The sequence below is a fragment of the Elephantulus edwardii genome, unplaced genomic scaffold (assembly GCF_000299155.1).
Source record: "Elephantulus edwardii isolate Elephantulus edwardi_28Jun2011 unplaced genomic scaffold, EleEdw1.0 scaffold00024, whole genome shotgun sequence".
In the NCBI taxonomy this organism is placed as follows: domain Eukaryota; kingdom Metazoa; phylum Chordata; class Mammalia; order Macroscelidea; family Macroscelididae; genus Elephantulus; species Elephantulus edwardii.
The window spans coordinates 3,419,722-3,437,169 of NW_006399774.1; the positions used below are offsets into that span (position 1 = coordinate 3,419,722).

A 17,448-nucleotide genomic window follows, 5' to 3' on the forward strand; every position below is an offset into this window, starting at 1 on the left:
AAATATGGCTATAAATCAGTCTTGTATTACATTTGTCTTTATACCACAGCAGTCGGGTGTAACATTCAATATTTTCAATTATTAAATATTTTTATGGGGTTGGGGACCCATGAAAGCATTATGTCCAGGACTACAAATACATTACTATATTTCCCACAAGAGCCCATGTAAATACATACATAGGGCACATAGGAAAGTAATATACAGAAGAACTGTATCATTTGCAAATCTGTATATGATGCAAGCTAATTGTGTAAAAATATGGTAATTCTTGGAAACCTAAGCATATTCTCTATTCCAGTGGACAATTTCCCCAAATTTAGCCTCTAGTTGATGGTTTTTCCAGATAGTTTATCAGTATTTGAACCAAAATTGCAACAGAGAATTCATGAGAAATGCCTGTTGTATTAACCACAGATACTAACTCCTTTCATTTGGATTGAATTCTTTGTTAAACCATTTAATATAGATATCTTAGGGGGTTTGGAACGTACAGACTTTACAAGTGTTCTTTAGGCAGGAGAAAGTTTTCTAAAGAATAGATAATTGGTAAATTTTTTGCAAGAAAGGTAAATTTATACCTAAGTTTAGCTAACATTTTTTTTTCTACTTGCTAAATGCAAAGGCACAGAAGTTACAGAAAATCATATATCCTCATCAAACTGCTGACTACACTTTCGTTAGCAGGAAGTGCACTTAGGGATGCCGAGATATCCTGATGAGAGCATGCTTGTACCTGGCAGTCCACCAGCTGAGCTTCCATGTCCATGGGCTCTGTGGGCGAGCCCAGTGCTGTGTCCAGCGTGGCCTTCGTGCTCAGCAGCCAATGGTTGAGCTCGTCAGCTTCACAGCGGTACCTCTGCAGGGCTTGCTCCTGTCTCTGTTCCTCCAGCTGATCGTTCAACTTTTCCTAACAGATTAAGTAAGATGATCTGATCAACCCAACGTAAAATCATGAGAACTCTACTGTCTCCATGATAAAGCCAAGGTTTCCTATCCTCACTAAGCATCAGAATCATCTACGAAAACTATAGACCTATGCTCCGCTCACATTCCAGGGTAATAAACTGGAACTTCTGTAGCAGAAGGGAGTTTGAGACTAGTATTTTTTAAAAGCTGCTCTGACGATCTTAACTTGCACCAAAAGTTGAGCAAAGATTCCCCAAATAATTTGCTTTCAGGACCATGTAGATAAGATGACAAGTTGCCAAGCACCAAGGTGGGGAGCAAATCTCTGGCATAAGGTAGTTGGTAAAAGGCAACAGATGCTGGATCTTAATTTTTGTAAAATGGAAGGCTAGGATAAAGACGAAGGCAAACTGAAGAGAATGGAGGTATCTAACAGGGTCATCAAGCAGTCATAGCAAAAGATTCCCTTTGGGAATGAGTAACACAGTGCTCCTGGATTTGGATGAAGGCCAAAATCAAAGACATACTCTCTAGTTGTTTTTTTCCCAATGATAGTAAAAAAAACCCTCATATTGGAAAAAAAAGATCCAAATAAAACTCTATTCTGAAAGTCCTTATGTGGCCCAAAGAATGAGTGAAGACAGTATCAATGAACTAAAAATTCAAAATCTAAATTAACCAACTTTAAATACATAGTTTAAAGATACTTCAATAATAATACTTCTCATTATTTAAATTCATCTTCTCAGATGACTTACAAATATTAATAAAGCAGACACAAGATTTTAAATACAACCAAAACAAGAATGAAATACTTTTACTAAACTTATAAGCAAAACTAGAAATAGTGTACACACTCAACACCAGAGCCAGGGTTAACTGGATACTGGATAATGGAACAGCCTCAATAAAATATTATCCAGTTCACAGAATAAAGTCATATGTTGCTAATTGGTTTTGTGAGAACCAGTTACACATGAGCTGCTTGGACCCACAGATTCAGTGACCCTGTTACTCTGGACATCATACAGCTGCTCGTCTGTAGGAGTTATCACACGGCATTCCTGTGCATGCACTTATGGCCAACCGTGACACGAGAACCACAAGGAAAGAAAACACACGATTGTTTCTAAAGCTTGTATTTACACTGAGGGAAATAATATTTCAATTAGGCAGCATAAGAACCAGACTCATCATAGTGTTTGTGTGAGATAATATGATACAGGCCATGGTCTTCACAATCACTTGTTATGCATCAGAGAGTTGGACAATGACCAAGGAGGATAGAAGGAGAATTGACGCCTTTGAGCTGTGGTGCTGGAGAAGAGTATTGAGAATACCATGGACTGCTAGGAAAACAAACAGATTTGTCCTGGAAAGGGCTAAACCGGGTGGCTCCTTGGAGGCAAGGATTCTGAGGCTCCGCCTAACATACTTTGGACATGTTGTGAGGAGAGACCGGTTCTTGGAGAAGGACATCATGCTTGGGAGGGTGGAAGGACGGTGCAGGAGGGGAAGGCCCTCTAGGAGGTGGATTGATTCAGTGACTAGGATAATTGGGATGGGAGTGTCAGAGACAGTGCGATTGGCACAGGACAGAGCGTAGTTTAGGGCTATTGTACATAGGGTCTCTATGAGTCGCAAGCGACTCGATGGCACATAACAACAACAACAATATGTCTGAATTGGCAGCAACATCATTAATGGAGAAAGGACTGAGGTTGTCAAGGATTTAATTTTACTCGGATCAATAAGCAACACCCAAGGTAGCAGTAGTCAAGAAATTAAAAAAGACATGGCTTTGGGTAGGTCCATCTGCTGCCAGTACTTTAAAGAACTAAAAAAAAAAAGTAAGGATGTCAGTCTAAAGACTAAGGTGTATGTAACCCAAGAAGGGTTTATGTTTCATAGCTTTAGCAATAGTAAGAATTATTCTTAGAATACTCTTATTTAAACTCATTTCTCCTGCAGGGAAGCTGGTGGGTATGAACTGACAAACTTTCAATTAGCATATTTAACCACTGCACCACTAGAGAGTCTTTATTTAAATGCAGAAAATCATTAAGCAAACTTTCTGTAATAATTTCACAACACCCTTGCATATTAACTATTTGCTTTTCACTTTTTCCAATACATCATGCTTTAAATGAGTCAGAAAGAAGTAAAAGGACGTATTCATGGCTACAGACAGACAGAGTCAATGCTCTATTCACAAGACCATTTCAGAAACACAGCATTAGCATTTCATAAGCGGGACACGATAAGATCATAGTTCACATAAGAAGCCCACATTATTTCGAACACAACTTGGGTGCTTAATTCAGAAACAAGGGGCACCTTCTGAGTTACTGTTACCTCCAGCACCTGCCGCTTCCCTGACGCTTTCATCTTGATGGTGGACATGCGCTCGGCCAAGACAGTGAGCGTGGACTGCAGGGCCAGCTGCTCGGCGGGGTCGGACTCTGGAGACTCAGACACCAGCTCCTCGGCCAGAGACGACTGGAGCTCGTTGATTTCATCCTGGAGCATGAGGATCTCGTCCATCAGGGCCTGCAGGAAACACTGGAATCTCACTCATGGATAGCCCTCCCCCCTGGCTAGTACATCCCTTAGCTGAGTCTAATTGATTGAGATTCGTGGGAGACATTTCACCTGGAAGTCATTTAACTGAAAGCTAGGGATGTCCTCAACAGCATTAAGATGAAAATATTAGCCTAGATGACAGACCATTTCTGAACTAAAAAATATTTCTGTTAGGTAGGCAGGGAGAAAAACGCAACAATGGAAACCTCAAATCTCTGTAAACGTTCATTAAAATTAATAAAATTTAAAAAAAATTCTGTCAATGCATTAGATCATCAGCATTCAAAAGTTTGCTGTAGACTGCTAATCTGTTATGTAAGTTTGTTACAGTAAGTCATAATTCTGTAAAAATGTATTCTAAATTCATTAAAGAGTCAATTTAGAAGATAAAAAGTTTGCTGTTAGATGGGAACTAGTTCATAACTGACCCTCCAGTGGGTTTTTGGAGGCTGTAAAGTGCATAAGAGGAGCCAATAGATTTTTCTCCCAGGGAAGGCCAACGGATTTGAAACACCAGAGAGGTTAAACCTTTTGGTTCACATAAAAAATCTCTACAAACTATGAAAGCTCTGAAGAGATACAAAGCAAAACAGCCATGAGTTGCCACTCACTCCAGCAAGAACAAAATTTAAGAGTAAGCCACAAATGGTGGTGAGGGACAGATTGACACTCATATACTACTGGGAAGAATGTAAAATGGTGCTGGGCTTTTGCTTAAAAAGTTGAGAACAGAATTATCAAGGGATCCAACAATCCCATAACTAGGTATACATCCCAGAAAAATAAGAGCTCTAACATGAGCAGATAAATGCAAATCCATGTTACTGCAGTCTTCTTTACAATAAGTGCATAATAGAGATAGAAACAAGTCAAGTGAATAAGAAACTATGTGAAAAACAAGGAACACATGAAATTTTATACAAAATGGGTGACCCTGGAGGACATTATGCTGAGTGAAATATCTCCGTCACAAAAGGACAAATATTGTATAGTGCCACTGCTGTGAAAGGGGACTGACATCAGGTTTGGGGGGAGACTGAGAAAGATGGGATATTATGTGTAATGCATTGAAACAGATGAGGGAGAGAACTGTTTAAAAGGGATATATGATTAAATATAATCGTCATGACAGGAGTCCAGGACGAAGGCTGTATATGGTGGAGTGGACTTGGATTGTATATCAATGGATTGTATATCAATGAAATAATTTTTCTTTTACTTTTCAAAAAAAAAAAACAGAAGAAAGAAAGAAAAGAACCCATGGCACATTCCCTTAATGACAAATACAAGATTGAAAAACAATAAAGAATTCTGGAAACACTGCAAAACATAGGGGAATCTAGAGGACATTAAGTTGAATGAAAGAAAACAGTTACAAAAGGACAAACATTGTGTAAGGCCATTAATTTTTAAAGCTAAAGAGAGGTTTGCACGCACAAGATAAATAAATAAAAACAAAATTATTTGCATCATTAATTTAGGAATGCTTGCAAGTTAATTGTTTCAGAACAAGCTCATTTGTGATAAAAGGACTGTTGTCTACACTCCTGTTTTTTTAGCTCAGATAACACACTTTATATGATTTTATAACAAACTCCACCACCTCCTTGCTGGCTAGCTTCCTATGACCTACCATTCTCTTATGCTTGTATACGTCATTTATGTGGGTACACTGTATGGGCAGAGCATGGGAACACTGCATAATTTAAAATCAGGAAAAATGTGTGTCAAGGTTATATCCTTTCTCTGTACCTGTTCAGATTGTATGCTGTGCAAATCATTCAAGAAGCTAGTATCTACAAAGAAGAATGTGGTATAAGAAGTGGAGGAAGAATCATCAACAACCTGCATTATGCAGATAACACACCCTTGCTTATTGAAAGTGAAGACTTGAAGCATTTGCTGTAGAAGATCAAATGCTACAGCTTAAATATGGATTACATCTCAACATTAAGCAAACACTAGAACAATAGGCAACATCATGGTAGATGGAGTAAAGACTGAAATTGTCAATTATTTAATCTTACTTGGATCCATAATCAACATCCTTTGTACCGGTACTCAGGAGATTAGGAGATGTATTTCACAGAGAGTATCTACAGTCAGGGACCTTTCCAAATACTGAGGAACATCCGATTGGATGGTACACATTAAAATAATAATAATAATAATAATAATAATAATAATAAATAAAAACCCCTAAACATTACTGAGGAACAATGATATCAATTTGAAAACTAAGATAAACCTGATTAGGCCATGGTATTTCAATCATTTGCTATGCATCTGAGAGCTGGACAATGATTTAGGCTGATGGAAGAAGAATTGATGGCTTTGAGTTATTTTGCTGGAGAGGAGTACTGAGAATCTAACAGACTGTCAAAAGAACAGATACAAGTAGAAGAAAGTCCAGCCAGAATGCCTCTTGGAAGAAAAAATAACAAAGCTTGTCTCATACTCTTTAGGCATGTTTCTAGGAAAGGTTATTCCTTGGAAAGGTGAAGGGTCAGCAAAAGAGAAGACCCTCAACGAGATGCATTGACAAATCACCACAATAATTGGCTCGAGTATCAGATATGACGAGGATGGCACAGGATAGGTCAGGGTTCAGAGCTGTTGTTCAAATTGTCTCTCTGAGCCATACTAGGTTTGATAACACCTAACAACAATAGTGTACAGGAAAGCAGTGTCCATCTAAAAGTCTACAAATTTGTGTTGCAAAAAATATTACTTTCTTCCTTTCAACATGACTCTTCCTATCCCAGATGTCTCCAGTTCTGAGAGAAGTACTGCACTTTCATACGACACACACTACATTAGAGAAATATCCAACACTCTTTTTACCCAGCCCTTTTGAAGGATATCTTTCCCTGTTGTTAGTTACTGTCCAATTGTCCCCTGAACCATGGCGACAGCCTGCAGGACAGAAGAGCTGTCCTGTCTTGCATTGTCCCTGTGGCTGGGTGTAGATCAGTTCACTATAATCAATACAATTTTCACTGGCTGATTTCAAGAACTTGATCACAGCCCTTTCTTCCTAGTCCTTCTGAAGTATCCCTGTTGTCAGATGCTGCCTCGTCAATCCCCAGCTCATAGAGACACCCCGTAGCAGAAAAGAATTGTCCCATAGTGTTTTCTGGGTTGTGACTTTGATTGAAGTTGTCAACAATTTAATTTTACTTGGATCCACGCCAGGCAACAGCAGTCAAGAATTTAAAAGCTGTGGTGCATTGGAGAAATCAGCTGTGAAGGATCTCTCCAAAGTTCCAAAGAACAAGGATATCAGTTTAAAGATTATGTTGTGCCTCATCTAGGCCAGAGTATTTTCAATTACTTCCTATGCATCTGAAAGCTGCACAATGAATAAAGACGATGGAAGAACTGTTGTGTTGGCGAAGAGTATTGACTGTCTCATGGACTGCCAGAAGAACAATCATATCTGTCTGAAGGAAGTGGAACCAGAGCACTCCTGAGCAACAGGGAGGGTGAAACTTTGTCTAACTTACTTGGAATCTATTCTCAGAAGGAGTCAATCCTTGGAGAAACACATCATGCTTGGAAAGGTAGAGGGGTCCGCGAAAGAAACTGACAACAATAGAAATATTGGGTGTGATTCAAGGGCTCACCTTTAGCATCAAAGAGGCTTTCCTCATTGTTGAGTTATTGGTCTCTGTCGAACTACTAGTTGTTGTTTTTTATGTGCTATTGAGTTAGACTCGGTTGTGACGACCACAATGGGCTTGAGGAGGAGAGAGGTCATGAAGATGGCACCGGATAAGGCAAGGTTCAGATCTGTGGCTCAAAGGCTTCCTATGAGCTGTTGTCTCTACTTCATGGCACCAAACAATATTACCAGCTATCTTTGCAAAAACAGATTATCTGATGTTTTCCCTCAGAAATCTTAGGTGGATTCAAATCACCAACATTGACGAGCCCCAAGATTTAACTGCTTCATAATGATGAACTATGCTAGGAGTCCTAGTCCACTTAACACCATCTAACAGCAATAACAATGCTGGAAATTCCCAAAGGTATATCCCTGTCACAGACTGAATTGTGTCCCCAACCCCTGAAATAGGTGTCAACCTAGGTAGGCCTTGAGTCCCAGTATTAATTACATGGCTGTTCCGGATTTTGACATAACTGTGTGCTGATATAACTGTTCAACACAGTGTAAATTCTACTCTCTGTCTATGATTAATGTGGGATAATTAAGTTTTTCAAGAAGATTACGTTACGTTTGCATTTTAATGAGTCAGGACTGGCATGAGATGCAACATCTTAGATTTAACTTGCATTTCTCTGACGGTTAATGAGACTTAGCACGTAGGCTATAGCCCTGATCCTATGTAAGGAGGGTTTTGCTGAGGGGAGTGCAGGGGCCTGCATCACTTTTATTTCATAAGAGAGAAAAGGAAATAGAAGTCAACAAAGATGAAAGGATTTCAGTTCCACCAAGAAAGAAAATGAACGAGCATGAGGCAATTATTTTATTAATCTTGACATAATTAATTTAGGCACTTGCTGCAGATAAACAAAGGCTACAGCCTTTGATATGATTACATATCAACATCAAGAAAACAAAATTCCTCCCTGTTGGGCCAACAGGCAATATAGATGGAAAGAAGGCTAAAGTCGTCAACTCTTTCCATTTACTTGGATTCATATTTAAGTCCCATAGTAAGAAAACTCAAGAAATAAATTTTAAAAATGGATTGGATAGGGAACTCTGCTGTCCAAGAATCCCTCCACAATGCTAAAAGGCAATGATATTAGTTTTAAGACTACAGGGTGCCTAACCCAAGCCATGATGTTTTCAGTTACTTCCTATGATCTGAAAACTGGACATTGAATAAGAAGAGGGGATGAAGAATTAATGCCTTTGAATGGTGGTATTGGGAGAGATTAATGACTATTTCCCAACTCGCCAAAAGAACCAACAAGTCAGTCTTGGAGGACATGCAGCCAGGGCGCGTCTGAGAGACAAGAAGGTGCAACTTCATCTCTTGTATTTTGAGAACATTGTCAGGAAGGGCCAGTCCTTGACAAAAGACACCATGCTGAGAAAGGTGGAGGGTCTGGAAGAGAGAAAGACTCTGGATTGAAAGAGTAGCTGCAAAACTGGGCGTGAACATTGCAGAGACTGTGAGGACCCATGAGAGGGTGAGGCTTTGATCTGTTGTTCACAGCAGCCGCTATGAATTGACTTGATGGCACTTAACAATAACCACATTTCTTTCCCTGCCTTTTCTATAACACTCCCGTCTGCTCGCTACCATCCTGCCCTCTTCAGTTATTCCTAGGCTCTTCCTTGTCTTAGCATTTGGATATGCTGTTCCCTCTAGTCGACTACTCTTGTTTCTCCTCTGTGCCTCAAGATCCCCTTTATCCTTCCACTCTCAATCATCACATGTGCAGAGAGGTCTTTCCTGGACCCTTTATCTAAAACAAGTCCCTATTCATCTTTCATAACAGTACATTGTTTCCTGCTTAACGATTACCCAGGTTTATATATACATTCCCTCTGCTATACACCTTTCCATTCATTACCACTAAGTCAGAACTGAGCCCAGCTCACCTTCCTTTGGGTTTCACAGGCTTTAAGTCACAGAGGAGGAGATTACCCAATCTTTCCCTCCCTGGGAACTATTTGTGGACATGAGCTGGTGAGGAGGCATGACCTCTGGATTATGTGAGAAATACCCTATGGACTTGACATCGGAGCTCCAGAAGCTGTTCGAGGACACCTTACAACAAAAGAGCTGGAAACAACGCAAGTACCTATCAACAAACGAATGGATAGAGAAGCTCTGGTACATTCACACAATGTAATACTACACTGCACTGAAAAACAAGGAACTCAAGCAATACTATAAAAAATGGGTGACCCTGGAGAACATTATGTTGAGTGAAACAGCTCAGTCACTAAAGGACAAATAATGCATGATGCCACTGTTATAAAAGAGGACTGACATTGGAGTTGGGAGGAGACTGAGAAAGATGGGATAAATAATGTATACTGCATTGAAACAGATGAGGGAGAGAGCTGTTTAAAAGGGATATATGATTAGATATTATTGTTACGACAGGAGTCCAGAATGAAGGTAGCATAGGGGAGTGAAGTTGGGGGGAGTACTTGAATAACAATAAAAGAATTCTTTCTTTTACTTTTCAAAAAGAAAAGCAAATTGAGGAGGAAGGGTGGGCAGGGAGAAAAGTGCAACAATGAATGAATGGAAATCCAAAGTCACTGTAAACTTTCAATAAAATAAATTTAAAATAAAATAAAATAAATGTATCTTTGATCTCCTTCTTGTTACCACTTCTACCTCGCCTAAAGATAACCACTGCCTTGACCTGAAAAAAATCATAGATCATTTTTTCCTGCTTTTGAGTTTTTATAAATGGAATCAAGTATGTATTATTTTATATATGGTTTCTTTCACCGCCTGTTATGTTTAAGAGAGTCAGTCATGTCACTCAACTTAAAAACAAGTGTTCATTTTTACCATCAAATGGTATTTTATTACCATTTGGTTTGTAAGTCTTTCCTAATCACATCTGTCAGTGGATTTTTAATGACAGTGTCAGTAAAGAACACTGAACATATTACAGACTTCCAGAAGAACAAACAAATCTAAGAGGAAATTGGGCCAGAATGCTCCTGACAAGCGAGGGTGACTGTCTCACTCTTTGCAGGCGTTATCGTGGAGATGGACGTCATATTTGGTAAAGCAGAGGTTTACTGAAAACTAAAGAGACTCTTCGACGATGGATAGACACAGAGAACTCAAGCACAGCAATGAGTGTAAGCAGGACACAAGGCTGGGCGGGCAACATTTTGTGCTGCTGTACATGTGGTCACTATGGGTCAACCCACTGACCAGGGCCAAACAACAGTGAGGGCGCAGGAGATCAGCTAGCACAATGAAAGGTGGGCTGTTTGAACCCACCAGCCCCTCCACTGGACAACGATGTGTCAGCCTGCTGGCTTCCAAAGATTGCAGCCTTCGAAACCTAGGGACCAGTTCTAGTCTGTTTTATGTTAGAATTGATTCAGTGACAACAGGTGGGTATGTAGTAGTGTCTTTAGGGATGATCATTTGCGGTACGTTGCAAACTAAAAAGGAGAAGGGGTTTTTTTTAATTTTATTTGTGTGTGTGTGTGTGTGTGTGTGTGTGTGTGTGTGTGGTCAAATCGGATCAGACTGGTACTAGAGGAGATTGTCAATCTCCCTTCTTTTCTAGCATAGAATCTGGTGAATTTGGACCACTCAAATCTGGGATTGCAGTGCAGCTTCTTGCCACCAGGCCACCAGTGCACGCCAGAAGAGGAGATTTTATGGATGGATTTGTAATAGATGTTGCTCACCTGGTTTTGGTCTTGCAATCTGGTCATAAGGAGAAACATCTACATGAACAATTCTCAAAGGCGTTCGTATATTTGGACTTTTTAAAGATGGCAGAAAAAGTAACTGTGAGTGAACCTTCCCCAGAGAGAACATGATTTCCTTTTGGCATAGGGGTAAGGAGTTGCACTGCCAATTGAAAAGTACATGCCGTTTAATCCACCAGCTGCCCTGTGGGTTAAAGATTGGCAATCTCCTTCCATGTGATTTAATGTCTCTGAAAAACCCCTGGAGGGTGGGCTGTGAGTGGTACACAACAACATCACCATCCTGTGTCAATAACAATACACTAATGCTTTGAAAAAAATGTAAATACTGTGAAAACTACCAAAAAGAAGCGAGCACAGGCTGTTGGGGCGGGGGGAAGGTGCCTATAAACTAGGTCCACGCAAGGCTGTCACAAACCATCCTTTTATTTAAAATACACATTATATGTTATAAAACGAAGCACAATAAAATTAATGGTGACTGTTTATATTTTTTTATACATTTCCAATGCATTTCAGGATAAGTTTATCTATCCGCATCATAAAACTTGCTGGGAGTTTAAAAGGGATTGTTTAGAATTTAGCGATTGAAGCAGTTCCTGCTGATGCACCCAGCAGTACCATGTCCAGTAACCTGTTTCTAATGTCAACAACACTGTTCGTGGTGGCTGACCGCCACAGTGTGTGGCAAGTGGAATTAACATTCACGAGAGAGAAAACTTACTCCTTACTGTGGAGCTATCATAAACTAAATAGACCTTCCTCATTTAAACTCAATGCATTTGACCAATTACAGTCAAGTGTCTGGCAAAGTCCTTAGCGTCCATTTCTTTTTTTTTTAATTTTATTTAAATTTATTATTAATTTCAGTAAAAATTTACAAAGACTTTGGATTTCCATTCATTCATTGTTGCACTTTTCTCCCTTTCCAACCCTCTCCCCTAGTACACTCCCCTCTTGGAAAAGTAAAAGAAAAAGTATTTCATTGTTTTTCAAACCCTCCCCCAGGTCCACTCCACCATGTAGCCTTTGCTCTAGACTCCTGTCATAACAAAAATACCTAATCACATATCCCTTTTAAACAGTTTTCTCCCTCATCTGTTTCAGTGCAGCATACATTATTGAACCCATCTTTCTCAGTCTCCCCCCAACCCCAAGTCAGTCCTGTTTTACAACAGTGGCACCATGCAGTATTTGTCCTTTTGTGACTGAGATATTTCACTCAGCATAATGTCCTCCAGGGTCACCCATTTTGAATAATATTGCATGAGTTCCTTGTTTTTCAATGCAGCGTAGTATTCCACTGTGTGAATATACCACAGCTTCTCTATCCATTCATTTGTTGATGGGCACTTAGGTCATTTCCAACTCCTTGCTATTGTGAACAAAGCCACAATAAACATGGGTGTGCACTCAGCATCTACTTCAAACCAGAATGTTCTAAAATAGCTGTCTGCATGTTCAACAATAAGTCATGAAGGAATTAGGAATTCTGGGATGGCTGGGTTTTATCCGGCTGGTGAAAGATTTGCTCATAAAGATAAGTGTGTCTTTATGGAGAGTAGCCATTATACCTATTTCAAGATCTAGCAGTCAAGGTTACTAGGCACAGGGATTATTTGTTGTTGGGAGATAAGAATATTTTGAAATGTGATCAAGGATACTGCACAATGTACTCAGTGCTACTGAACCTTTCCTGTTACAATAGCTAATTTTATGGATGGTAAATGGTGCATCAGTAAAAGAACCAGTCAAAAGGGTGGAGCAGTTAAAGCTGTCTTCATTTCCACAGTCCAAGAGTGGGTGCCAGAGGGTCCTCATATCTCTTCAACATCAGGATGAAAGAATAATGAGAAGGAGGTGACGGGTCCTGTCTTTCGGGAAGGTGTGGCATGACATGTCTACACGTGTCACCTTGAGAGTCTTGACAATGGCTTACTCTTTACAAATAAAGAATTCATGTTTGGTTCCACAACAAAGGTAAACTGAGATTGTGATTCTCAGAAAATAAAAATTGCCAAAATCACTTTCAAATCCTATAAAATGAAAAATTTATGTGTACCAAAAATAAAAACCAAAACCTCAGAGCCGTACCTACTTTGTACTAAACCGTACACTCTCAAGGTCTGTCGTGTGTCTGTCACAGTCTACAAACAGACCCAGTGCGATATCCGCCACTGCCGTATTGATCCTGACTCACGGTAGCCCTACAGGACAGAGTAGAAGTACCCTTGGGGTTTCTTAAAATATGCTTTTTACTAGAATTTAATGTAGACAATTTTGTGATACTACATGTAGCATCGTTAATATACACATAGCTACACTAACAATGATAATTTTTCAGAAATATGAAGATTAAAATATCTTTTGTTTACACATATATTGCTGTTTTAAGACTTCACAGAAGCTGCCAGCTACATCGTTCCCCTATCGGCCAGCTGGTGCATTTGAACTGCTAACCTTTCAGTTGGAGCTCTGCCCTTTAACAGTTGTGTAGCCAGAGATCTTTCCAAATTATTATCTAAAAAAAAAATCCATGATTTCACTGCTATCAAGTTGATTCAACTCAGCAGCCTCCCATTAGGTTCCCTGGGCCATGAATCATTATGGAAGGTGTCTGTCTACCTTTATCCCACAGAGCACTTGGTAGTTTTGAACTGCTGACCTTTTGGTGAACAGTCCCATTTATACACACTACAACCCCAGAGCTCCCTCTGAAGTATCTGTCTTGCATAATAAAGAAAGTCCTTATCACAGAGGATTTAACACTCAGAACAAGAAGGATATATCAGCTAATGAACCACATAAACGCCTTAAAAATTACAGTATAATTTAGCGAGAACACGGGAAGGCATGGCATTCCAACCAAGTTCAGGAGATTTAGACATATGTTTAGAGTGGGGGGAAAAAGGTAGAAATTAGGTCAGCTATTTAAAGAAATAGTAATACTTTCAAAAGAGTGCTGGGATTATAAATGATACTAGATAGGCTTCTATTACTTTTAGGAAATATACAGATGTGTCTGCATTTCCTCACCTTTTTCTGTTTGGAATTTAAAAATCAAATCCACCCACTTGGCATGCATTAACTCCAAATCACAGCACCCCTGTAGGGCAGGGTGGATTTTGTTCAGTTTTTCTAGGCTGTGATCATTAAGATGACTTGACACACTTACTAGTGAAGGTCAAAGACTATATAGCTTTTGTATGGGTTGCAATTCAGCGTTAAACAAAAATCCTCACAACTCAACAATAAACTACACCATAATAAATGGAACAACAGTGATTAAAGGTCAAGGATTTCCTTTTACTTAGACCCACAATCAACACCCACAGAAGTCCCTGCTGAGAGAAGAAACAATGTACTGCATTGGGCAAACGTGCTGTGAAGGACTTCTTCAAAAGGACTAACAGGCAAGGATGTCTGACCCAAGCCACAGCATTCATACAAAAACGAAACTTGGATGATGACTAAGAAAGATCACAACTCCAGATAGAATTAATGCCTCTGAACTGTGGCATTGACCAAGAATTTTAAATACTCTGTGAACTGCCGAAAGAGAAACTATATCTGCTTGGACATGGTGCAGCCAGAATGTTCCTTAGAAGTGGTGGTGGTGAGATTTTATCTCAACTATTTTGGGAATGTCATCAGGGATCAGTCCCAGGAGAAACATATGTTTGTTAAAGGAGAGGGTCAGTCACAAAGAGGAAGACCCTCTAACACAGTGATTACCAACAACGGCTTTAAAGTCAGTAGAGATTAGAAGGATGGAGCCGGAGCTGGTGGAGTTTCTGTGGCACAAAGGCTCTCTCTGTGTTAGAACCAACACTGCAGCGCAAACAACAGCAGTCATTACAGACCTGAGGGCAGGAGGACCCACCTACCGAGTCAACCTTTCTTTCTGTTAGTAACTGAGCTGTTGAACCACAGGGGCTACCTTCATTTAGAAACAACAATCCTATAATAGTGTTTGAGGGGGTTAGAAATGTTACCATTTCAGAAGCTAAGAGCAAATTTAGATGATTGTGTTCCCGTCAGCCTTTTTGTGTGGGCAGCTCTGCCTCAGAGCTTTGTGGAATGAACGTAGGCATTTTCAGCAAAAGTAGGTCATAGGAAAAGAAAATGTTAGCTTTTTGGAAGACCTAGCAAGTGCTCCTGAGTTGGACCTTATTTACTATTTAATTATACATCCTTTTTCTCCCTCTCATTATGGCATTTATAGAATTATTAAACCCAATGACAGGTTGGCATCCTGGAGCTGAATGTCCCTCTGTCTGGAGGCCAGCATGACCAGTCACCATGTAGAGAGGGAGGAAGTGCCATGAGCCCGGCATCTCAACAAGAAGAGTCATGGATTCCTTTCCAATGTATAATAATTAAGATTTACTTGGAATTTTGAGTTTTCACCATGAAATCATTTTACCCCACATTGAGTTTACTGATTTTAACGACTGACAGGCAAGGTGATGGTAGCTGGGAGCCAGTTTGCTTTTTGTACGTAAGAATGATGCCAGGGCCAGCCAGCAGGACTTTCGACATGAAAGGTCATAAATCCTGTGTGACCCTGGGAAGGGTCTTTGGGAGGTGTGTTCAGTCACCTGACCCACCAGAGGATGAGAGAGATGGAGACGGCTGACAGCAGAGAGCATTTACTCACACAGTAAGTAAGCGCTGGACTTGCATTTTCTTTAATCCAGTCTGCGGGCTATTATACCGTATAGATGTTTACAGGATGGGGCATTTCAAAGGGCGCCTCCTCCAAAGTTGGCTGGAGGACCTGTCCCCAGCGGTGGGAAGCTCTCCTGCTGCTCCAGGGTCGGAGAGGGAGGTGCAGGGGGACCCAGGAGACAGAGCACAGGGCAACCCAAGACGAAGGGACTCCAGGTGCACACAGCAACAACAGAGACAACCAACGTGCTGATGCAAACACGGACGAGCCTGGAGAACTGGAGTCTCCATGGATGCAGACACACTGGGGAAGAGACACTGGAAATACAGGAGTGGTCTAGGAAATACATGGAGAAGTGCTGAGAAAGTCAGTATTGAAGCAGGCACTCAAGTCCCAGGCTGCTCCCATGATAGTCAGGGCTCAGAGAATCAAAACGAACAGAGTTCAAGTAGATGCTCTTGAGCCAACATCAACTCTTGGTGTCAAAGTAGAAGAGTGTTTGTGGAGTGTTTCAATGACTTATTTTCCAGTAGATCGCCAGGCCTTTCCTCCTAGGTAGAAAGCCTCAAAGTAGACTTGAATTGCTAACATTCTTGATAGCAACTGAACACATCAGTTACCTGTGCTCCAGGTGAACAAAGTGTAATGTAATTTGGTACTTTGACAGCAGCTCTGGCCCTTCACAAACCAGTCTACCTTTGGGTGATTTGGGATAAAAGGAAGAACTAAAAAAGGAAGTTCCACTGGTGGGGTGGGGAGAGGGGAAGACCTCAAAGAAGATGGTAAGCATTTTGATCTCTATCATAAGGCATTACAACAGAAAGAATGTCACAAACCTGAAGCTGTTCATTATCAATGTGTTACCTCTGCATAAGATGCTCCCATCATTTTACTACACTGAAAGTCTACTGTCGCAAAATGACCCCAGACACACCCAAAACTCAGTGCCTTTGAGGGGCAACTGACTCCTGGCTGACCCTCCAGCCGTTTGTCAGGGGCTATAAATCGCAAGATTGCCAACTTTCTTCCGAAGAGCAGCTGGTGCAGTCGAACTGCCTGCCTAAAAGGCAATGCACACCAAGGATAGATAGCCCGGGCTGCAAGTCAGATGAAAGACAAAGAAAAGCATTTAAGCGGATACATTCCTTTATAGGCGCTAGGCACATTAAGCACGTGTGCTCTCACAGCTCAGCACACACACATCTAGAAGTCTCTCTGCCTCCAGGATGGTGAAACGATGCTGCTCCAATGTGTAAGGGTGAATGTGTGATGTTATGCACTGGTCAAAACCTACAGGACGGTCCCGCAGGAAGAGCGGGCCCTCACATAAAATTGCAGGCTTCTGTTATGCAATAATGCCTCAGTATTGTGCCATCGACTGCAACACATGTACCACCCAAAAGCGAGATGCTAATAATAGAAGAAATGTGTGCAGAGGTGGGAGAGGGGATGGGTAGATGGAAACTCTCTGTACTTTGTGTATAATTGTGTATAAACCAAGACATCTCTCAAAAACCATGTATTAAAGTTTGAATCCACCAGATGCTCTGCTGGAGAAGGAGGGACAATCTCCTCCCGTACCAGTCAGATCTGATTTGACAGTGCACACACTCAAAACAATAAATTTTTTTTAAAAATAGTGTATTAAGATGAGGCATGTGTGTGTACACTTTTCTCTATCATCTATCTATCTATCTATATTTATCTATCTGCCATCTATGTTCTATCATCTGTCTTTCTATCTACCTAGCTATCATCTTTATTTATCTGTCATCTATGTTCTATCATCTGTCTGACTTTCTGTCTATCTTTCATCATTTATCTATCTACCATCTATGTTCTATCATCTGTCTATCTATCTATCTATCTATCTATCTATCTATCTATC

The 17,448-nt window shown here is 40.4% G+C and overlaps 1 protein-coding gene across 1 annotated transcript in view; it reads right to left on the reverse strand.

The window, feature by feature from the left end:
- Positions 1–17,448, reverse strand: part of SYNE1 (spectrin repeat containing, nuclear envelope 1) — a 644,155-nt gene that overhangs the window by 242,942 nt on the left and 383,765 nt on the right. Inside the window, exons 93-94 of the mRNA XM_006882743.1 lie at positions 3,265–3,459; positions 737–910 (exon numbers count right to left, since the gene is read on the reverse strand). Of these exons, the coding sequence (XP_006882805.1) occupies positions 737–910; positions 3,265–3,459 (369 nt within the window). The remainder of the gene's footprint in view (positions 1–736; positions 911–3,264; positions 3,460–17,448) is intronic.